The 24,645-nt window shown below is 38.8% G+C and overlaps 1 protein-coding gene across 3 annotated transcripts in view; it reads left to right on the top strand.

The window, feature by feature from the left end:
* LOC121853105 (vacuolar protein sorting-associated protein 13C-like) overlaps positions 1-24,355 on the top strand; it is a gene marked incomplete at its 3' end in the record, with an annotated part of 65,016 nt that extends 40,661 nt beyond the window's left edge. For 2 of the 3 annotated variants that reach the window (XM_042347042.1, XM_042347043.1), the window contains 11 exon segments: positions 427-568; positions 4,606-4,805; positions 5,047-5,221; positions 5,363-5,491; positions 5,884-6,028; positions 6,269-6,509; positions 11,335-11,562; positions 12,212-12,318; positions 15,071-19,148; positions 23,444-23,692; positions 24,090-24,355. In XM_042347042.1, the coding sequence (XP_042202976.1) occupies positions 427-568; positions 4,606-4,805; positions 5,047-5,221; positions 5,363-5,491; positions 5,884-6,028; positions 6,269-6,509; positions 11,335-11,562; positions 12,212-12,318; positions 15,071-19,148; positions 23,444-23,692; positions 24,090-24,355 (5,960 nt within the window). 3 annotated transcript variants of the gene reach the window in all.
* Positions 24,356-24,645: the final 290 nt, after the last annotated feature.

A 24,645-nucleotide genomic window follows, 5' to 3' on the forward strand; every position in this document is an offset into this window, starting at 1 on the left:
GAAAAAATGGATTTTGATTATCGGCTTAACTTTATTATTTACTCTTTAAATTCGCAAATGATACTCACATGTGAAAACTACATAGTTAGGACAACATTTTGATGCTGAGAAAACTTTCCTTACTGTAACTGTCTAGGAACTGTCGCCTCTTCAACTTTTTTCCCAATTTTGTCCAACGCTACCCCCTGCATGAACTCTTACGGTACACATTTTCCCCTTCGATTTAATACATTAGAACAGTCACTAAATCATTATGAAGGTAACCCATCACACCTAAAATGTGGGCAGTTGGTGCTGTTCAAGGTGTTGAGGTGGTGATTAAGGCTACTCAGCAACATGAAAGTAAAGACTTGTAAGTGAAAAGTATGGTAGAATGGGCTGACACCACCACATTTAAAAACCTGTCAAATGTTTTATTACTTTCAGGTTTACTGTATAATAGAATATGGAACAACCTGGAGCTGCACATCAACAACGTCCACATACGGTACGAAGACACTAACTCCTGCCCGAGACCACTGGTTATTGGAGTGTGTTTGCAGAGTTTGTCAGCGGACACAACAAACCAGTAAGTGGGTTAATCATTTAAGTGTATGTGTGAACTTAACGTATTGCCAGTCAGACTGTCACTGTAGCTACACCCCCCTACCATTCCAGGCTGTGACCTGTGTTTTTGTTGTTTTTAACTCACAATTTGGGAAAGATTAACTTAATTTAAAAAAACAAATATTACTTCTTTTCATGCACTCATAATTAATCGTTCATACAGAATGTGTCCAAAAAATTACAGAAATAATTATCATAAGGTCAAAAACATAAAGGGAGTAAACATATCTTACGTGCATGAGAGTTAACACACAGAGCGGGGTAGGGGGGAGCGGCATGAGGGATCTCAGCTGTTCACTGTCTCATCTTCCGTGTGTAATGAAACAATTGTCAAATGGTAATGCAGTATTTTTTCTTTTATATATTATTATAATTTTATATATTCCTCACATTTGCTGATACATTATACTGTACACGCAACACAGTTCAGCCGGGCAATCACCAAGCTGACTCAAGAAAGGTGTGTGGCTGCTGTGTCACAAAGGGGGAGGGACAGTGCAGCTGACCGCAATTACAGCTCACTGCCTCAATGCATATGTCCACTTCCCACACATACACACCCATGCTCTTCATTTTTCTTATTTTATAATTTTATATTACATTTTCTTTATTTGTAAGCCACATTAGAGTATTGTAATGATCATTCCACAACTTTTATAGTTTCATTACTTGTAACAAAGGCAACATGCCATCTCACAGAACACCTCATCCTCGGTTTTTCCTCCATCATAGTGAGTCAAACATCGCTAAACTGAATGTTAATCAATCAGTAAGCAAGTAAGGGTGTTAAAATTTGATACTATATCACAAAACTAAAATATCGTAAAGTTAATTAATGTTAAACGACGGATACCTGTATGTAGTCATACTCCCACGTACAAGTACAAACTTACAAATACAATGCTTAAAAATACTTAAGCATACTCATGATAGCCTTCTTATACAAAACTGTATGTGCAGATACATGTACTGTATGCACATATATACAGGTATGGGACTGTTTATCTGGCATCCCAGTATCTAGAGCTCTCCAAAAATCGGTTATGTTCTGGAACAAATTGCCGTATTTGCCGGCATATAAGACGTCTTTTTTATTTTTTTTAAATGTATCACAAATTACCCTGCGTTTAATGCGCCCGTATTACGGATGGGAGGCCGAGCTCATTAGGCGGAGGTACCTAGCTAGGGAGTCTGGGACGAGCATTAGTCCACTAAGCACAAAATTTTTTTTACGAATAATAAAATACTGAAAAACAAGCCAAATTATCACAGTCTATTATCACAAACTTACTGCAAATTTGCCGAAGAATTAAATAATGGCTTACATTGGCTTAACGGCAGAGGGAAGCTCACACATCTCACTGTACTTCCTTCCCCAGCATATGTAACCCATACCAGATACATGTCTTACATTATTTAATGACTGTATTACCTTTAAGAAACATTTGTTTATTATCTAAATGAAAAATGCCCCTAGAAAGATTAAAGAAATGTTAACAGAAAGTTCAGCCATTTGCAGTGAGCCAATGATGCCAAAACAATAGCGATGGTGCTACACCCTGGTGGCAGATCGCGGCATCACAAAACATCACAGCTAAAAATACGAGTTTCACTTCCTGTCGGTAATTCTCTTGACCAAAATTTAAACAAGCTACACAGCTGCTCTGATCAGAGGTAGAGTTGTGTTAGAATTATGTTACTAAATTTGATTTCCTAATTGATTCCAGTATATATTGTATTTACATGCACAAAATCATATGTTTTCCCCTACTAAACCACTTTAAAATCACTTTTAATAATTGTATGACGAAACATACTAAAAAAAAAAAATTCCACAAAATATCCTTGTAAAATAGGGGTGCATCTTATGTGGTGCTGCGTCTTATATGCCTGCAAATACGGTATTTAAAATGAGTGTCAAAAGTGATTCCCAGGCCGAGCATAGATATTTCCAACCATTCCCCACCTGTGAGCTCTGTTACGGTAATTTTTCAACTAAATTTTGAATAAATACATCTTCTTTTCTTCATATTCTTTTGTCAGTTACATACACACTGAATCTTATATCCAAAAAGTGAAAAAAAAACTATCATAAAATCTAAAGTATTTTTGAACTCATAATTTTGGGTAGATACATGAATTTGTATTTATTTATTTTAATATATTTACTGTACAGTGGTCCCTCGGTTAACGAACACAATTTGTTCCACAGAGTCGTTCGTTAACCGAAAATTTCGTTAACCGAATCCATTGCTTCAATGGGATATTGGGTAATTGGTTCCAGCTCACAGAAAAGTACATACAAAGTAAAAAAAATGCAGTAAAGTACACTTACTTTGAGGTGTGTATGTAGAAGGTTCCTGGTTGATGATGATAATGGGAATTAAAAGTGGGGGTGGAGGAGAAGGGAGAAGAGAAGGAAGTGGGGATGGAGGAGAAATCACCTTTCAGGGGACCCATGCATGATGCAGTAATTTCACCAATAAAATTTTAAGTTCACTAGGTGTAATTCAAGATTATTTTATTTAAATCAACACTGCACTGTGCTATATATTATCAATATGTTAACTAAATTTCAGAATGACCAATAATTTTAATGTAGGAATGCAAAAATATTCAAGACACCAACAAAATCGATGTTCACTCCACTGTAAACAAAGCCAAACTGACGCCTGGTGGGCGAGTCAAGCGGCTGATGGGCGCACAAAGAACTAGTTTCCTGTACTGCATATATTATCAATATGTTAACTAAATTTTATAATGACTATTAATTTTAATATAAAAAATGCAAAAATATTAAAGAGCACAACATTCTTGATATTTACTCTACTGGAAACGAATGAAAACATAGAACAGATTACTAAATTGGCAGACTAGCCCATCAGCTGATCAGCTTATGCTCACAGCAAAACGTGTTTGTCGTAAGGATTTCGTTAATTGAAGTTTTGTTCGTTAACCGTTAACCGTTCGTTAACCGAGGGACCACTGTATATATTTTTTACTGGTACATGCACAGACAATCCTACATACAGAAAGTGTAAAAAGAAAAAAGAGAAATGATTATCATAAGTTATAAAGTTTTACATGTCTACGGTTGGCGAGTGGGTGGAGGCCAGAGGGTTCATGACGGAGCACCGTTGCTAAGGCAAATATCAGGGGCGACTACAACACTATGTGTACAGTAACTTGTATCACTTTTGCTCTTTTTATGCTTTCATTATTACTCTACTACAGTATTTATATTCTTTGTTATTGATATTTATATGTCTACAGTGTACAGTATAGTTAAAAACTACTTCTTGGGGTGAGTCTAGTGATCTGAACAGTCTTCTCAGACCTGGTGCTCCAGATTCAGGAAAAAAAAACTATCCGTCAACCCCCAGGTTCCAAGCATACCAGATAAATGTTCCCATACCTGTACCCTGTACAACTAAATATTGACATGTAGATGAATACTGAACTTAAACATCTCAATAAACACTGTACAGTACACACACAGTTACTATGTATATTGCTTTCATAGTTTAGAAAATGTTCACTACAGTATTAAAGTTCTTGTGACCTTCCAACTTTTCTTTTGTCCTTGTGTCCATTTTACCCTTCATGTTTTATTGTTTTTGTTTTTTTTAATACTCTGTACAGTATTTCAAACAATTTGTAATTGTTTTCACTAAATGGAAATATAGCTTCATCCTATAGGCAGAATACCGTACCAGTCAAAAGATACATTATCCAATATCTTATTTAATTTCCTTTTCCAAAACTTAATGAGACCATCTCCTGTTAGCCATTGAACACCATGGCAAAATACAGTAAATGAAGTCTCTATGACTCGCCCTTTTCTCTTGCCAATACATTACTTTCCTTTAGACTAGAGTTTACATGTTTTGCTGTATTTTATATAATTGACTCATCTCTTTCAGCTTTATCTCAGTCATTCTTTAAAGTTGAATATATAGTTACTTTCATTTACATTATTTCCTTTCATATGTATTTCAGTAAATGGAAAAAGGCCCATGTAGATGGAAATGCAGCGACAGTTAATAAGGTCATAGATTTTGTATCTGCCTCAATATACATCAATCCTGGGAGTGATCGTCAACGGCTGGTTAAACCTCACATAAGTTCAGAGCTGTGGCACCAATACCTACAACAGGGGCTTAACACTTTCTCTATTAACGATGAGCCCTTTCAGTTTGGTATGTTTATAAAGGCCTTTGTCTTGAGACTTGATATTAATGTGTGTTGTGTAATAACGTCAAGATCTTCAAGTAATTAAATGGTTTGTTACATCGTTGTGTTATGATGAAGAATGGTATAAAACTAGATGTGAAATATTTTAGTAGTACTTAGAGAGAGATTCCATATTTCTTTAGCTTTGTTTAGAATTAGAAAAATTATATGATTTAGTTCTCTACTTAACTACATCGGTGGGTTTAGTTCTTCAGCCAGTGCGATGCAAGGTTAAGATGCGGCAGCAGATGAGACGGGAAGCAAGAGTACCTGGGTTATTGGTAGATGCCGTTATCAAGGATGCTGCTCTAACTCTCTCACACCAACAGTACATTGCCCTGACTGAGTTGACAGAAGCTTTCAACATAACTAATACGAGCAGGTAAGTTCTCCATAGTTTATAAACATGTTTATACCTTTTATAAACCTGTATGATAACTTTACTGAATAAATAATAATAGTATTATTCTAAAAGAACTGAAATTTTAAGGGTACTATACATTAAGTCATTCTTAACTTTCAGACGCTTTTTGAAACATCGACCTGAAGTGCCCTTAAAGCGTCATGCAGAGGATTGGTGGCAGTACGCAGCCAATGCCATAATTCATGAGCAAATTCGACCTTATTCTTGGCCTGACATAAAGAAACACAGGTAGGGCAGCAAGCTGTACAGTATTGGTGTAGTTGAGCAATACAGTACCAGGTTAAAACATAGGCAGATAAAAGTGGTTGATATGGTAAATAAATTATATTGAAAGTGATAAGAAAAGTACTGTATATTTTAAAGCTGAAGCAACCTATGTGATCTGTTTTATTGATTACTAAGAGCAGGAAGTTCTTACCTTATCAGTCTTGTTGATGATGGCTCTCTTGGGTGGCATTCAGTGTAAAGCTCTCAGATGCAAGTGTGTCTGGTTACAGCTATATTTAATACTAATCCTTGTGAAATTTATCATCAACCTCATACATAAACATATATGAATGTAATTATGGCCACAGACTTTTGATATTAAGCTGAATTCTAAATAAACTCTTCTCTTGCAGGGCTATATACAGGAAGTACACACAGTTATACAAGAAGACTCTACTGGAAGGATACAGCAGTGAACTTGAAGCTGATTTGATGAGATTAGAAGATTCACTAAACCTCGCCAACATTGTTCTGGCCCGGATGCATGCCAAGATCAAGGTACTGTAGGTGGTGAAGGTTGTCTCTGTAAGATGTAAATTTTTTATCAAGCCACATCCTTCTGGACTTAAAAACACATCAAATTTCTTCCTTGAATTGATGATAAAATTAATTGTTATATTTTCACTTAATTCTAGCTAACAGTGACTAAAGTACCAGAAAATACACTGTAAAATAGTTAGAATTAGTCATCCAAAAATTCTGTATATTAGAACTAAATGTTTTTGTTTCTGATTGCAGATCTCTCAGGATGAACCAAGTCTAGTCCATCCAGTAGAGTCCTCCAGTGAAAGCTGGTTGTCCTGGTTATGGGGGAGAGGAAGTGATAATGATGTAAATGATGAAGAGACCGTAGACATTGTGGGGAGTCGGAGAAAGAATGGGCCGTTTACCTCCCTGACCGAAGATGAGCGGCGGCAGCTTCGTGCAGCTCTCCTACAGTTAGAAGCACCAAGAAATGATATGCATAGAGATGATATTGGTATGTTACACCATTACAGTCCATATTATGCATTGTAAAGAGGATTCCCTACCTGATGAAGGGAAAGATGAGTTAGTTCATTCATATGAGACATGACTACATAGGTGACATGTCAACTTGGGAATATTAGTTGAGGAACGTTATTGAAAAGGAGGAGATTAGGTATACAGCATTAATGATCCCTTTACATAGACTTATGGAAGGATTTTATTAACACTATGTCGGTCTAGGGAAGGTAAACATGGTAGTAGTTATCGTCTAATGGGCAGCGGAATTGAAAATACAGTATTACCTCTATACCAAACTTATTTATACAAAAATTCACAAGACAGTATACCAAACCAACCCTCAGATTTCAGTAGTACAGGTACTTCTCTATTCCAAACAAATTCGCTGTTTACTGAACCCTCTACTGAACCCCTCCTCAAGTGTCTACAATATTTAAATATACAGTGGTCCCTCGGTTAACTAACACAATTCGTTCCAGAAGGTCGTTCGTTAACCGAAACCATTGTTTCAATGTGATTTTGGGTAATTGGTTCCAGCTCACTGAAAATTACATACAAACTAAAATTAATGCAGTAAAGTACACTTACTTTGAGGTGTGCATGTAGAAGGCTCCTGGTTGATGATGATGATGATGGGAATTAGAGGGTGGAGGAGAATGGAGAAGAGAAGACAGTGGGGCGGAAGAGAAATCACCCCATGCTTCATGCCGCCATTTCACCCATAAAATTTTAAGTTCACTTGGTGTAATTCAAAATTATTTTCTTTAAATCAACACTGCACTGCACTATATATTGTCAATATGTGAAATCAATTTCAGAATGACCAATAATTGTTCTGTAAAAATGTAAAAATAGTTTATGTTCAAGAGAGTCTCAAGCAAGATGCTTCCTCCACTGAGCAGAAACACAAACTGACGCCATTCTGGGTGAGTCAAGTGGCTGTTTGGCGCGCTAAAAACTAGTTCCCTGTACTTCAATTATGTTAAATAATTGTTAAAATGACTAATAAGTTTAATATAAGACTTGGAAAATTATTGAATAGTACAACCTTCTTGATATTTACTCAAATGGTAACAAATTTAAGCCCTAAAACTGATTACTGTATTGGCAGACTAATACTCTAGCTGGTGAGCAGGCAAAAGCAGGTGAAAACATGTTGACACGATTTCGTAAGGATTTCATTAACCGAATTTTTGTTCATTAATCGAGTTGAAGATTCTTATGGAAGGTAATTAGTTAAATGAAATTTCGTTAACTGAGGCGTTCGTTAACCGAGGGGTCACTGTACAGTAAAAACCTCGAGTACCGGACCACTTGAGTATAAACATGTCCGACAAATTGCATTAATCTTGGAAAAAAATATATCTTGCATATCTTGCCGGTCATTGTTATTGTTGTGAAACTACACAACATGGACCACATGGTCCCGCCAGCCCAGCCCGCATCTCAATAACACAGCTGCTGCACTCAGTCTACATGTGGCTATTAATCAGTGCAGACATGCCTGTTCTCTCATGACTGTACAGTGGTCCCTCGGTTAACGAACGCTACGGTTAACGAAATTCTGGTTAAAGAATTACCATCCATAAGAATCTTCAATTCGGTTAACAAAAAGAAATTTGATTAACGAAATCCTTACAAAAATCACGTTTTGTTTTGAACATCAACTGATAAGCTGAGGGGGTACTCACCCAATTCAGTAATCTCTTCTATGTTTACATTCGTTTCCAATGGAGTAAATATCAAGAAAATTTTGCACTTTAATATTTGTGCATTTTTTATACAGTATTAAAATTATTGGTCATTCTAAAATTTAGCCATCCAAGCTCTGTCTACATAAAGTTTTTAAACTATTAATTTTGGCTCGATATATGTAACTTTATTCATTTATTGAAACTCATTTACATGCACACGCTGTCCTAAGGGCAAAGCTGAACTGTACATGTAATCAAAATAATGTACAAAATGATTACTAAAATTTTTGTCGAGTGCAAACTATGGCATGTTTACATTCAAATTAATCACTATCTTATAAGAATTCCAGCAATGTGAATTATATTCTCCCCGGTCACTTCTATGCAATTTTATGAGCAAAAAACAAAAAATCAACTAAACGACATAAATACAGTAAACAAATAAATACTTCACCAGACCTTTGGCACTAACTGTCAAACATGTCACTGTCATCCCTCCCTCCCTCCCTCCCTCCCTCCCTCTCCCCCCTCCTCCCAGCAAAGGTTTCGTGGTTACACAGTACAGTAGGCTTTAAATTTTTATCTTATATAATATCACAGACTAAAGTTGGGAGAATGTAATTTGCATTGCTGGAATCCTTGCAAGACAGCGAATAATTTGAATATAAACATCATATATTTTGCACAAGAAATAAAAAATTTTGCTCTCTGTAATAAAATTCTTAAATTAGATCTAAAATTTGTATGTCTAATGCAAATTATAGCTTGTTTATATTCAAATTAATCATTATCTTATAAGAATTCCAGCACTGTTAATTATATTCTCCCAGGTCATTTCACTGGCATTTTAAAATGAGAGAAGCTTAGTAGGACTGTTAAATAAACACACAGGAGACCTTCGGCTCAAACTGTCAAACATATCACCTCACTCCCTCCCAGCCAGGGTTTTAGGCTTACAGTTTTTATCTTATATAATATCTCAGACTAAAGTTCGGAGAATATAATTTGCATTGCTGGAATCCTTGCAGGACATCGAATAATTTGAATATAAACGTCATATATTTTGTACAAGAGATAAATATTAATCACCTGCATCACATTACAGTATTGATTTAAGAGTAAGAGTGTATATGTACGTATATATATACAGTATATATACCGGTAATGATTTAAGGGCGATTTAGAAGAATTTTAGGAGTGTTTCCGACTTTATGCATTTTTGGCTTTACTTTGTATATACTTTTATGTGAGCTGGAACCAATTACCCAATATCCCATAGAAACAATGGTTTTGGTTAACGTAATTTTCGGTTAGCGAATGACCCTCTGGAAGAATTGAGTTCGTTAACCGAGGGACCACTGTATAAATAACACAATGTGAGAACAATGCCCAAGCAAGTACATTTGGGTGAGGCTACAAAGAGCAGAAAACACCTTGAAGTGTCCAACAATAAATGCTGTTCCTGTGATTATGCAGAAATTTGGAAGTCTGAATTTGCTGAAAGCAGATCGTAAGTGTGTTCCACTTCATTTTCACTGAAAGTGGGTTCCATGCACACCCACATAATCTTCATTATATAACACACATCGCCACTAGGCAGCTGTGGCCTTGAGATGGCTACGTTGCCACTGATTCATGAAATGAAACTGTACATTATTCTCTTTTAGTGATCAGGATGCATTCCTGAAAACCGATCACGAAGTGAAATTATCACTAAATGAGGGGAAAACGAGAAATATTATCCTTAACAATAAAGAAAATACCGTACAGTACTGTATTACTGTATACAGTACAGTACAGTACAGTACAGTATTTTAAAGGGATATTAAAGTAAATAATACAGTAATAAATAAATGTAACACATTGTGAGGTGAGCTGATATGTAGATGATATTTTGAAAGTGTAATGGTCACACTGGTAAATGAAGTAAAAACCCTCATTGGAGAAATAAAAGACAAAATCTTGAGGCTAGTAATATACAAGGACCCTCTTCAGTCAACTAACAGAACAAAGGAAGGGAGAAAGACAGAACAAAGGTTTCAGGTCACATGACCTCTCTTCTTAGCTGAGGCAGGGTGGGGATAATCTTCTTGATGACAGTACAGTATTCAGGATTAGTTAGTGGTGGAATGACTCGGCAGAAGTTTCCCTTCTCCATTATCGGAGGCTTCGTGACCCTGTTAAAATCATACATAGTAACTTTACCACAATCCCCATATTGTTTAGTTTCATTTGGTGTCTGGTTCATAAAAAATTATCATAAACTAATAAATTTTCATGAAAAAATCACACACTCAACCCCAGTTATTGTGTGTATGAAATTCCTGGTGTTCTGTTTACATTTATGAACAGCTGTGACCACCAAGCCAGCCAAGGAAGGAGCTGCTTGTGTAATATAGACCTACAGTACTTATTGTAAAATTCATATCTGTTTTATTGTGTTTTTGATCTACTGTATTATGTATGATTTTTAGTATTTGTTGAAGTCTTGTGGTACCAAACTATATTTTATAAAACAAAACAATTCATTTTTGTGATGATTTATCTGGACCAAAAATACCAAACTTTTTCATGTTTATTTTATATCGAAACACTCGCTACTGTATGCCGAACGGGCTGCTCACTACTTAGTTCAGTATAAAGAGGCAATACTGTATACAGTACAGTATCTTATTTTCAATCAAGGTTCTCTAAGTGCACCGAGATTATTAAAGGTGAAAGTGTATACAGTAATTAACTGTAATACGAGATCAGTAAATACCCTCATTGTAAAGATTTGTAAGTTGTAGGATGTATTAATTTCAGGAATGATTAAGAGGTTTTGGTACGTATGTTACGTTAGGTTAAGTGCTGATATGAAAGTGAAAAATACAGCTATGATTAGGAGTTATAAATAGTTTATTTTTATGTAGATAATAGAAATATATTACTGTAGATGGTTTATCTTTGAATGAATATGGGACAGTATGAAAATATATTAAGGTTACTGATACTGCTAGAACAAGCCCAACCTGTGAGGTAGAAGGCTCAAATATTCAGGGGATAAAATTTCTGATGAGATTGCTAAGATTTTTAATATTCACACCGTTAAATGCATTCATGTTTTATTTTCCCGTGTTACAGATCACAAGGCATATTTGTCTCTCCAAAACGTGAGCTTAACCCTCAAGGATGACGTGCATGACGTAGCACTGGCATCTCTGTCTGGGTTCGTCATGAGTGCAGAAAATCGCTACGGTGTCAAATACCAGAAACTATCAGTCAAAGCGGAATCGTTTAATTTAGAAGCTTCAAATATGGAACAAGAGTTAGTGTACATTATGAAGCTAGTGGACAGTACACCATCGGCAGGTAGGGTAATGTTGTACAGTACTATACCCTGCCAGTGACAGTATACATTAAAGAACTCAGTATCTTGGAGGCTGTTGTGTATAATATTCACCTGTATGTTAGTTTCTCTTCTTTCCATTATACATAACTGTTTTGATTCTTCATCTTAATATTAATTTGGAGATTTTGGAAATGGCCTCAGCAGCTCATGAAAGCTTACTCTCTTTTTATACACAAAGTTTGCCACTGAATATATTGTACCATAATTTAAAAAAAATCAATTATTGTTCTTATAATTTGTTAAGATGGTATGGATATAGTGAGAGAATAAGGTGGGAAATATTGGTAAACAGAGTGTATAGTGCAGAGACAGACGATAGGAAGGAAATAGGAAAAACCAAGAATTAAGTTGAGAAACATCAAGGAGATAAAAGGATGGGGATAATGTACTAGATATGAGGATGAAGGAGAGATAGGAGACCATGATATCCTGCTGTTTATGAGAATGTTGCAATAGTTAGAGTTGATGGATGACAGTAAATGAAAAGTCTGTGTTTATTCTTGGTTCCTGTCACCATCAGCACTGTCAGGAGGATGACTTGTAGGATCGAAGAAAAATATATAAATTGAGATTCTAAATTATATATATACTTCATTCTTCTGTCTGCAGGTTATGGGATTGCTTTTTCAATTGACTTGGAACGTAATCCCTTGAATGTGGGATCTGACTATGCTGTGACTTTGAAGTTGGATCCCCTGGAACTCCTTTACAATCAGGTGCCTTATTGTTACCCTTTTGTTCATGAACACTAATTTACTCTACCCTCTTCTCCACTGATCAGCCAGTTAGTTGCTTGGGCAGTCAGTCATTCCTCTTTTATTCTCTGTTGGCAAGTACAGTACTGGACATGTACTGGCTCCAGATTGTATTTGAACCTGTGCCAGTGTTGATTAATTTGTTCTTAAATGATTTCACACTCGATGTTATCACAACACTTTTTGGCATGTTATTTATTCCAAGAGTTCTTTCCTGTATTGAAAATGTAATCTATTTATGATGGAGATTTAATTATAACATGGCTATTGACTGTAAACTCATGTCTAAGTAATGAAATTGTAGTGAAAGAATGCGAAGTACTGTATTGTAACTGCACACAATCTATAACTTATCATTCATCAACAAGGTTGAGTATATGTATATCCAAGTGAGTGGCATCATTCCTGTGATCTGAGCATGAGAAGGTGGATTATGCTGTCCACAAGAGATGGTCAAGTTTAAGATAACCCCCATAATGCAAAACTAGTGAAGTTTTAAGTAATAATTCATAGATATGTATAAGGTGAGAGTATTGTAATACGGAACACGTAGAAACAAAAAACTGTATATTTTGTTATTCACTGTAGTTGTGTTAGTAATGGTAAGGGCAATTGAATATACAGAATGCACATTTATCCAGAGTACAGAATCACCACCAAGGGGTGGAGCATTACTCCTGCAAGAAACTGTACCTTGTAAAAGAGAATACAGGTCAGTCAGAGTCAAGCATAGGTTGCAGGGATACTCACTTGGAATTTATAGATTCAGGACAGTGAGTGGATAGTGTTTTTATACGAGTATACTGTAGTGTTGTGATGGTGTTTTAGAATGTGTTGTGAGTTTGTGATTCATGAGATGCTGCATGATGCTGTTATTTACTATATTCTAAACAGATTGCATCCTTTTTGATTCATAATACTACTGGATGAAAATCAGATAAGTTAAATCCTTCACTTAACGCGGTCAATTGAACCCAGAGGTCCCATTATGAATAAGTATGAACAACAGAACATATGGGATTAATTCCAATAGAAACCGGCCCGACCCCCAAACTCCACTTTTGAAGGCACATACCTATGTTGTAGTAAAAATAACATCTTAATTTTATGATGGTACATGCACACAATTAATACTTAAGAGAAATAGAGAAATACAGTCGCCAAGTTAATGTCCATTCAAATAATGGACTCAACTCCCTCCCCTCTCTCACACTACACTCACTGGCTCTTCCCTCTCAGAGAAATTTTTGGGGGAAAACCACTAAATTTTAATAAATAATACCTCAAACTAAAGTTAGGATAATACAATTGACATTGCTGGATTCCTTGTAAGACCAGGAATATTTTGAATATAAATGTCATATATTTTGCACAAAAGATAACATAGTTACCTAGAGAAAAAATTTTATCTAAAAATTGTATGTTTAATGCAAAATATATGATGTTTATATTCAAAATGATCACCAAATTATAAGAATTCCAGCAATGTAAATTATATTCTGACCGGGTAATTTGTATGAATTTTATGAGCTAAAACAAATATCTTCAGTTAATAAAAAAAAAAATAATCTTCACAACACTATCTGTCAATCAAAGTACCCCACCTTGCCTCCCCCCTCTTCCAACCGCGCGGTCAGTCCCAACCCTCCCCCCCACCCCCCACCAATCCTCCCTTCCAGAGTTTTTAACATTTAGTATTAAATAATACCTCAGATTAAAGTTAGGATAATATAATTGACATTGCTGGATTCCTTGTAAGACCAGGAATATTTTGAATATAAATGTCATATATTTTGCACAAAAGATAACATAGTTACCTAGAGAAAAAATTTTATCTAAAATTTGTATGTCTAATGCAAAATATATGATGTTTTATGATCATCAAATTATAAGAATTCCAGCAATGTAAATTATATTCTGACCGGGTAATTTGTATGAATTTTATGAGCTAAAACAAATATCTTCAGTTAATAAAAAAAAATAATAATTCTTCACAGGGTAACAGATGGTCGGTTGGTCCCTCCCTCCCCCCCACCCCCACCAACCGTCCTAAGGAGATGTGTGGGATAACCACTAAATTTTAATAAATAATACCTCAAACTAAAGTTAGGATAATATAATTGACATTGCTGGATTTTGTAAGACCAGGAATATTTTGAATATAAATGTCATATATTTTGCACAAAAGATAACATAGTTACCTAGAGAAAAAATTTTATCTAAAAATTGTATGTTTAATGCAAAATATATGATGTTTATATTCAAAATGATCACCAAATTATAAGAATTCCAGCAATGTAAATTATATTCTGGCCTGGTAATTTGTATGAATTTTATGAGCTAAAACAGGCAGTCAGGCAGGGTGGGGGTGGGAAATCTAAAAATAGCGTCTCGAGCCGGACACTCACCGCGTATATGTGGAAAAAATCCCGTTAAGTGAAAGTTCAGCTCTGGCGAGGCACCGCGTATATGGTAAAACGCGTTAAGTGAAACCGCGTTAGGCGGGGTAATACTGTATAATTTGTTTATCCATTTTCACTAAACTGAACATCCTGCTTTTTATTTTTGTTATAAGATAGTTCTGCAATTCAGTTTTTTCATTACTTTTAGTAGTGTACAGAAAATATGCCCATACGTAACAATCCTACATATGTTTCATTAGTTATTCCCTTGAGTATGTTTAATTTATAAATAAATTTATTTTTCTCGGCAGCATGCTTGTTGTGAGATGGTCTACTTCTTCAGAGTGCCCAACATGCAGTACCGACCATTTGAAGATGTTGCCAAAGATACACTCAATGAGGTTGTCAACACCGGGAGAGCCGCCATGGAGTATGCCATCGCTCGACACAAGACAGTCAACCTGGACATTGACATCAAGAGCCCTTATATTGTCTTACCAGAACATGGTTCAATTCAGAGAGGTGGAAATGTACTAGTGCTGGACATAGGAGGCTTGAAGGTCAACAGTGAAATTGGTGGACAGACAGTGGACCTGGAAGATGCTACGAGAATGGAATTAGAGGAGCGACTTTATGATCGTCTAACAATCACCGTGTCACAGCTGCAAGTTCTGTTTGCCGATTCAGGGGACGAGTGGAGAGTTCACAGAACACGAGATGACTCGGATTCTCACTTACTCCCCAGAGTCAGAGTAAAGATCGATCTTGCCAACAGTATACATCCTGAGTATCGACATCAGCCGAGGCAGAAAGTGGATATTCACATAACTCCTCTGAAACTTAATCTTTCAGACAATAAGTTAAGTCACTTGGTGGAGTTTGCACATCACTTACCAGTGTTAGAATCTGGCATAATTGTCCCAGATACTATAGACAGTGTTACATCAAGAAGATACCAACTGGATCTTTATCATTGTTTATTAGATCCAAATGTCTCAGAACTAACAAACATAAGAGACAAACTTTCAAACAAACTAAAAAAGAAGAAATTAGTTGCAGACTCAATAGATACACACACAACACCTCCTTTGCTCAGACATGTCCGACCACTCTCACAAAGTGACACCATATCTCAAACAAGCCTGGAACTGGAAAAGTATTTCTCTTCATCAGATAACAGTGATGATGAAGGAGAGTCATGGGGTAAACCAGTTGACCTGCCTGGGTTCGAGGACAACACTTCACCCAAAAATATGATAACCGTCTTATCTCGATTTTGCATAGACGAAATAGTGATTGGCATATCCAGATCAAGCGAGTACGGAGACAGACCGTACCTGATGATAAAAGCAACTCATTTAGTGATTGAGTCAGCCATGATGGATTATGGTCCAGCTATACAATTGACACTCAGTTCACTTCATCTGGTTGACAAGTACCACCACAGCCCAACAGGAGAGTACCTGGAGTTAGTGTCATCTCCACAAATGGGTAATGTGTGTATCGCCACTGTATTGTATCGAAAGGTTCGTGCCAATTGTCCAGACTTTAAAACCCATTTTCATTCCTGTGAACAAAGTTTAGTGCTAGACTTTGCGACCCTCAATGTTGTGTGGCATCGAGGATCTATTATAACTCTTACAAATTTCCTCACATTGCTTTCAGGAAAACTAGGACATGTAGAGCAACAAATTCCAAAAGTCAGTATTCCAAACAATTTTGTGGCATGGGTAAAGTCTGGTCCTGAAGACCCACCAGTTCCTTCAGGGGCAACCAAGTGGTCCTTTGCCTCACACCTCAATACGCTCAATCTCAAACTCTGTGATAATGAAGTGGACTTCTTACAAGCTAAGGTTGGAGGTTTTCAGGGAGAATGTGTCTTTAAAGCTAATGAAAAAAAGATATTTCGCGCATCACTTTCTGAATTATCCGTAGATGATGTATCTGACATAACTCTTCACTCACGGATCATTGACCTTGAAGAAGATAGAGTGTTTGATATGAAACTTGTCCATTTTAGCCCCACACACATAGGTGTAGAAGAAATAGATACTTCTCCACTTGCAGTGAATCCTGATGCTTCCCTGAGGATCAGAATTTGTAGAATGCAATGTATCTTTCTTTGCAAATTCTTTGCTGATCTCCAGCGATTTATGGAACCTCTTTTGAACAGGGAAGGAACGCAGGTTGCCATTAAACAAGCAGAAAAAACAGTGGAGGCAAGTATTGAAGAATTCATCTCAGGAAGGAAACTTAGTTTAAGTATTGATATTCACGCTCCCACTGTTCTTGTTCCTCAGAAGTCTGATTCTCCCAGTTTGTTGGTGCTGAGCCTCGGGGACCTGAAGATAGATAACTTGTTTAAACTTGCACCCACGAGTGGAGGAGGAACAATTGAAAATGTTTTAGTGGAATTGGGACCTATGCACGTGTGTCGAGCTGTGATGACTCTTGGAGGTGGATTAGATATGCAAGAGTACATACTGGAGCCTGCTACTCTGAGGGCTGATATTAAGCGTTCACTTATTCCACAGTGTCGGGACCTTCTCTCCTGGGACATAAGTGTTCACATGGGGACCCTCTGTGTGAACTTAGGGCAACGTGATCTCAACACCATATTGGCTGTTATGACCCAAAACAAAGCAGAAGCCCAGTTCACGGACACTAGCATACATTCCCAGCCTCTGACACCAGTAGATCTTGGGACACCACTTGCTGGCAGTGATGATAATATGGGCAAACTACAAGCTTTCTTGACGCATTCAATTGACATTTATCGAATTGCAGATGCCCTTGTGTCAATGGATGGATTAACTCTAACACTCTATACTGACATGGATGAGGTACTGAGCTCACCAGTTCGTGATGCAGCAACTGCATTGTGTCGCTTAGAAGTTGGAGAAATTGAGGTACACGGTGATATGAACAGTGATCGAAGTATGGATGTGCGACTCACTCTACATTCCTGTGATTTGTTTGACGTAAGACCCGACAATGATTATCATGTGATTAAAAAGATATTTGGACAGTATAATAGTGAGATACAAATGACCTCTGGAAGATTTAGTGTGAGTGTCCCACCCATGATGGATCTCATGTACAAAGTTAGTCCCAATGGTGATGCAGCCGTTGAAGTGAGCATAGAAAGAACACGGTTTAACATGTCTGTTGGCTTTGCCTTGGCTCTATACAGGTATGTTAATGATGCCATCCCGAGTACTGCAAGCACAAGTGGAGGGATTCTAAATCCAGGGTTTGTTGGGGACTTTGGTACGACTGTAGATGGTGTCAGAATTATTCGACGTCCACCCAGTTCAGTGGACAGTACCAGTGGCTACCTCTCTACTGTAACTAGTAACACGGATGAACAAAAAACACTTTCAATTTCTCTGAAGGTCAAACAACCAGAAATAGTGTTGTTTGCCGACCCGGAGGTAAAGATTAGTCGTGTGTTAGTTGTGAAATGTGAAGTCCATGTCGATTACTCTCGACACCCAGGGAATGAGAGCTTTCACATAACCTTAGATAGGTGCCAGATGTTTGCCACAATGTACACTCACACTGGACAAAGTCCTTATTCTATCATGGAGCCATGTGATATTGAAGGGAACTGGATATTTCGCAGTGTTGAGGAAGGTGTGAGAGCAGAGTTGAAAGTAACTCACATTCATCTTCATTTGAACCCTCCTGTGGTTCACCTCTTGATGGATGTCACTGAGGAACTGAACATGAGCATGAGTCCACAGTTGGTGCCCATCAAGCTTCAACTTCCACATGCTGACTTAGAAGACTTGTGGTCCCCTAAGCCACTTGTGGCAACAGTGTCACCAATTAATCCAGATGAAGAAATCTACATCAAACCTGAGTATCCATCAGCCAAACCACAGCAACGTTTAGTCATCAAGATGTCTGCAATTACAGTTTCCTTTGAAAAACAGGCACTTAAGACGGTCGTACCTGTACTTCTCCTTAATGCAGCTATGAATGCAGAATTTAATGACTGGTCTAAGCTAATGTATACCAAAGCAGAAATGCAGTTGCAGTTATCCTGTTATAGTGAAGAGTTTTCTACCTGGGAACCTGTCATTGAGCCTGTCACTGATACCAACAAGGTAATGAGACCCTGGGAAGCCATCATACGCACACTTCAACATCAGGCTCAGCCCATCGGTATTAAGCGCAGCCGACCGGGGCGTCATTACGACTCTATTGATAGCAGTTCCACAGCGAACAGAAATAGTTATCTTAGTTTTCCATTCGAAGACTCCGAATCATCCACTGATGAAGAATATCAAGACAATGAAATGGTCGTTCTCAGGCCACATGCGGCGTCAAAACTGAAGCGCTCCAATGCCAAACGTTCAACAGCTGACTTAGGTAATCTTTCAGGTAATGTACATAATATATTATTATTACTGTTGTTTTATATACTGTAGTGGAAAACTCAGCATCTAAAATAAATAGAAGTAATGTTGTATAATAACGGATTGTTCTGTAAGTGTGGCCAGATATTTATATTTGCATATATTTACTGGGCGTCCTCACCCTCGTGTATGAAAAACTTGATAACGTTACTCGAAACATTTGAGGAGAACTCAGCTTGTTGATGAGTTAACACATTAGGTTACTTTAAGACTGTAGTGTAGTGAGTTGAACAAAATCCCACTGTAGGAGAAGATAGAAAAATAAGAGCACTGTATAGGTCCTCTTCAGTCAAAATATACAATACAGTATTCTCGTTTTTCTCTCTTATACAGTGGGATTCGGTGCTATCATTTGTATGGTATTACATAATTTCTTTGGTTAAATAGTGAGAAGTTGTGAGAGTAACTCCAGCAAGTACATATACAGTACTGTACAACAAGATGGGGAGAAATAAATAATCAGATTTTTTTTTATTGGGGGGGGGGGGGTAAATACAATAGTGTCAAAGTGCAAAAGAAAACATTTGTAAAAATATTCATGATTAAAAGTAGTGCAAAATTTTAGATTGTTTACTTAGTCAAATAAGTGTGTTATAAAAGCCTTTCTTCAGGGACTATTCTCATGCAGCCTGTTTCAAACTCTCTTCAGGTGTAAACATTATTCATGAAGGTGCTCTACCACAATACTGGACATTAAGCTTGAACTAAGGTTAACATTGGCTTGGGATTATTCTCATATTGGTTTTATAAAGTTGACACTGTAACTCCTACCCTCCCCTACATGTGTTACTGACCTCCCCCTACATGTGTTACTGACCTCCCCACATGTGTTACTGACCTCCCTCACATGTGTGTTACTGGACTTCCCCTACATGTGCTACTGACCTCCCCCCACATGTGTTACTGACCTCCCCTACATGTGTTACTGACCTCCCCCCACATGTGTTACTGACCTCCCCCCACATGTGTTACTGACCTCCCCCACATGTGTTACTGACCCCCACATGTGTTACTGACCTCCTCTACATGTGTTACTGACCTCCCCACATGTGTTACTGACCTCCCCCTCACATGTGTTACTGACCTCCCCACATGTGTTACTGACCTCCCCTCACATGTTACTAACCTCCTCTACATGTGTTACTGACCTCCCCATGTGTTACTGACCTCCCCCTCATATGTGTTACTGACCTCCCCTACATGTGTTACTGACCTCCCTCACAGTGTGTTACTGACCTCCCCTACATGTGTTACTGACCTCCCCTACATGTGTTACTGACCTCCCTACATGTGTTACTGACCCCCCTACATGTGTTACTGACTCCCCCTACATGTGTTACTGACCTCCCCCCATGTGTGCCATTGACCTCCCCACATGTGTTACTGACCTCCCCCCACATGTGTTACTGACCTCCCCCCTACATGTGTAACTGACCTCCCCTACATGTGTTACTGACCTCCCCACATGTGTGTTACTGACCTCCCCCCACATGTTACTTTACCTCCCCCCCACATGTGTTACTGACCTCCCCACATGTTACTGACCTCCCTACATGTTACTAACCTCCCTCTACATGTGTTACTGACCTCCCCTACATGTGTTAACACCTCTACATGTGTTACTGACCTCCCTCTACATGTGTTACTTAACCCTCCCTCTACATGTGTGTTACTGACCTCCCCCACATGTGTTACTGACCTACCCCTACATGTGTTACTGACCTCCCTCTACATGTGTGTTACTAACCTCCCCTACATGTGTTAACCTCCCCACATGTGTACTGACCTCCCTGCCATGTGTTACTGACCTCCCCCTACATGTGTTATTGACCTCCCCCTGCATGTGTGTGTGTTACTGACCTCCCCCACATGTGTTACTAACCTCCTCACATGTGTTACTGACCTCCCCCTCACATGTGTTACTGACCCTCTCATGTGTTACTGGACCTCCCTACATGTGTTATTGACCTCCCCCTGCATGTGTTACTGACCTCCCTCACATGTGTTACTGACCTCCCTACATGTGTTCTAACCTCCCTCTACATGTGTTACTGACCTCCCTGCATGTGTTACCACCCCCCATGTGTTACTGACCTCTACATGTGTTACTAACCTCCTCTACATGTGTTACTGACCTCCCCCTGCATGTGTTACTGACCTCTACATGTGTTACTGACCTCCCCCACATGTGTTATCATTGACCTCCCCCCCTGCATGTGTTACTGACTCTACATGTGTTACTAACCTCCCTCTACATGTGTGTGTTACTGACCTCCCTACATGTGTTACTGACCTCCCACATGTGTGCTATTTGACCTCCCCTACATGTGTTACTGACCTCCCTACATGTGTTACTGACCTCCCCCACATGTTACTAACCTCCCCTACATGTGTTACTGACCTCCCTCTACATGTCTTACTGACCTCTCTCACATGTGTTACTTTCAACCTCCCCACATGTGTTACTGACCTCCTACATGTGTTACTGACCTCCCCTACATGTGTTATTAACCTCTACATGTGTTATTGACCTCCCCTCTATACATGTGTTACTGACCTCCCTACATGTGTGTTACTGACTCCCCCCTACATGTGTTAATACTGACCTCCCCCCACATGTTACTGACCTCCCCACATGTTACTGACCTCCCCCTACATGTGTTACTGACCTCTACATGTGTTACTGACCTCCCCTTACATGTGTTATTGACCTCCCCCTGCATGTGTTACTGACCTCCTCTACATGTGTGTTACTAACCTCCTCCACATGTGTTACTGACCTCCCCCACATGTGTTACTGACCCTCCCCCCACATGTGTTATTGACCTCCCCTGCATGTGTTACTGACCTCCCCACATGTGTTACTGCTAACCTCCCCACATGTGTTACTGACCTCCCTCACATGTGTGTTACTGACCTCCTCTACATGTGTTACTAACCTCCCTCTACATGTGTGTTACTGACCTCCCCACATGTGTTACTAACCTCCCCACATGTGTTACTGACCTCCCCACATGTTACTGACCCCCCTACATGTGTTACTGACCTCCCCCCTACATGTGTTACTAACCTCCCTCACATGTGTTACTGACCTCCCTCTACATGTGTTACTGACCTCTACATGTGTTACTGGACCTCCCCCCCACATGTGTTACTGACCTCTCTACATGTGTTACTAACCTCCCCACATGTGTTACTGACCTCCCCCCACATGTGTTACACTGACCTCCCCCCACATGTGTTACTAACCTCCCCTACATGTTACTGACCCCTCTACATGTGTTACTTAACCTCCTCTACATGTGTTACTGACCTCCTCTACATGTGTGTTACTGACCCTCCCTACATGTGTTACTACCCCTCTTACATGTGTGTTACTGACTCTCTACATGTGTTACTAACCTCCCCTACATGTGTTACTGACCTCCCTCTACATGTGTTACTGACCTCCTCTCACATGTGTTACTGACCCCCCCTGCATGTGTTACTGACCTCCCCATGTGCTACTAACCTCCCCACATGTGTTACTGACCCCCTACATGTGTGTTACTAACCTCCCCTACATGTGTGTTACTGACCTCCCTACATGTGTTACTGACCTCCCCACATGTGTTACTGACCTCCCCCCCATGTGTTACTGACTCCTCCCCTCACATGTGTTGGCCAACCTCCCCTACATGTGTTACTGACCTCCCCTACATGTGTTACTGACCTCCCCACATGTGTTACTGACCTCCCCACATGTGTGTTACTGACCTCCCCTACATGTGTGTTATTGACCTCCCTACATGTATTACTGACCTCCCCACATGTGTGTTACTGACCTCTACATGTGTTACTAACCTCCCCCCACATGTGTTACTAACCTCCCTCACATGTGTTACTGACCTCTACATGTGTTACTGACCTCCCCTCTTACATGTTACTGACCTTTCACATGTTACTGACCTCCCTCTACATGCCACTGACCTCCTTCTACATGTGCCACATTAACCTCCCTCTACATGTTACTGACCCTCCCCCCCTACATGTGTGTGCCACTGACCTCCCCACATGTGTTACTGACCTTCTACATGTTACTGACCTCCCTCTACATGTGTTACTGACCTCCCTCTACATGTGTTACTGACCTCCCCCTACATGTGTTACTGACCATCCCCTACATGTGTTACTGACCTCCCCCTACATGTGTTACTGACCTCCCTCTACATGTGTTACTGACCTCCCTCTACATGTGTCTCTGATACATATCTCTCTTAGGTTATCCACTTGACTCGGACTCTGAAACAGAAGATGGTGTTCTCCACAAGATCTCCAGTGCTTTCACTCACATGTTCTCCAGTGACTCAGAGGGATCAGAGGCAGAGGGCAGTAGTGATGAAATACTTGATGAAGGAAAAGAACCTGGTGATGACATTCAAGAAGATGGTTCAGAAAATTCAACTACTGAAGGCCATGACTCCGAGGAGGGAGATGGTGGTGTATTTGCCCCTCCCAAACTCATTCCAGGTACATGATACTTGAGTTTTTGAAACATTGTCTCCTGTTACTGATTGGTAAACTATAAGTTACTCACATTTGAAATTAAGGAAAGTCTAACCTAGTTTCACTCTTGGAGGTAAAATACTGTAAAGTAAAGGCAAGGAATTAAAAACAAACAGTAAAGTATGTCATTTCTCCTAGTCCATCCCAGTGGTCAAGTAATACTGATTTAGCATCACTACATTACCACGCTGTTGAATGATACAATGACAGCGTCTCGTACCATGCACAGAAACTCCTTTACTCCGTTCCTTGTCTTCAACTTTGTTTTTCTCTTCAGTCAGTAGGAAATATTTAATCATGAAGGTGAAATAGATTTTTATATTTTCAAAAGCAGGTTTTTAATGAGTGTTTTTCACCACAGATGTAATAGATGGAGTTGACCAAGGGCTGGAGGACGCTGACACCGGAGAACTGGCAACCTGTATCTTTATTGACTCTCAGGATCATTTGGAAATCTCTTTCACTCCTCACATAATGAAGTCTGTTTATATTCTGGTGTCTGAATACCTTGAGAAACCTATGGAACCTCAACCCATTGTGTCATCTGCCAGTCACATTGCTCAAGAAATAGTACTTGTTAATGAAATTGGACCCAACTCTAAAGTCACAGTGTTGTCTCAGGTGGAGGTTGGTAATAACATCAACTGCTTAAATTGATTTTTCTTTTCCAGATTCAATGTCAGGATGTCTCAAAAAACTAAACACACTGCCCTCCAGATATTCATGGCAATGTTGGCCTCACTTATTGTAATACAAACATTCATGTGATTGCCAGGAAAGTCTTTAAGGCAGTGTATCTACTTTTTTGTGTATATCTGTATTGGTAAGGATAAAGGTTGAGAATATTATAGAATATAAATACCAGAGGCAGAATGGGCACTGTTTGGGGGGTCATGCCATTTCATTGTGGGTTGGGG

The sequence above is a fragment of the Homarus americanus genome, unplaced genomic scaffold, assembly GCF_018991925.1.
Source record: "Homarus americanus isolate GMGI-L3 unplaced genomic scaffold, GMGI_Hamer_2.0 scaffold31983, whole genome shotgun sequence".
Classification (NCBI taxonomy): domain Eukaryota; kingdom Metazoa; phylum Arthropoda; class Malacostraca; order Decapoda; family Nephropidae; genus Homarus; species Homarus americanus.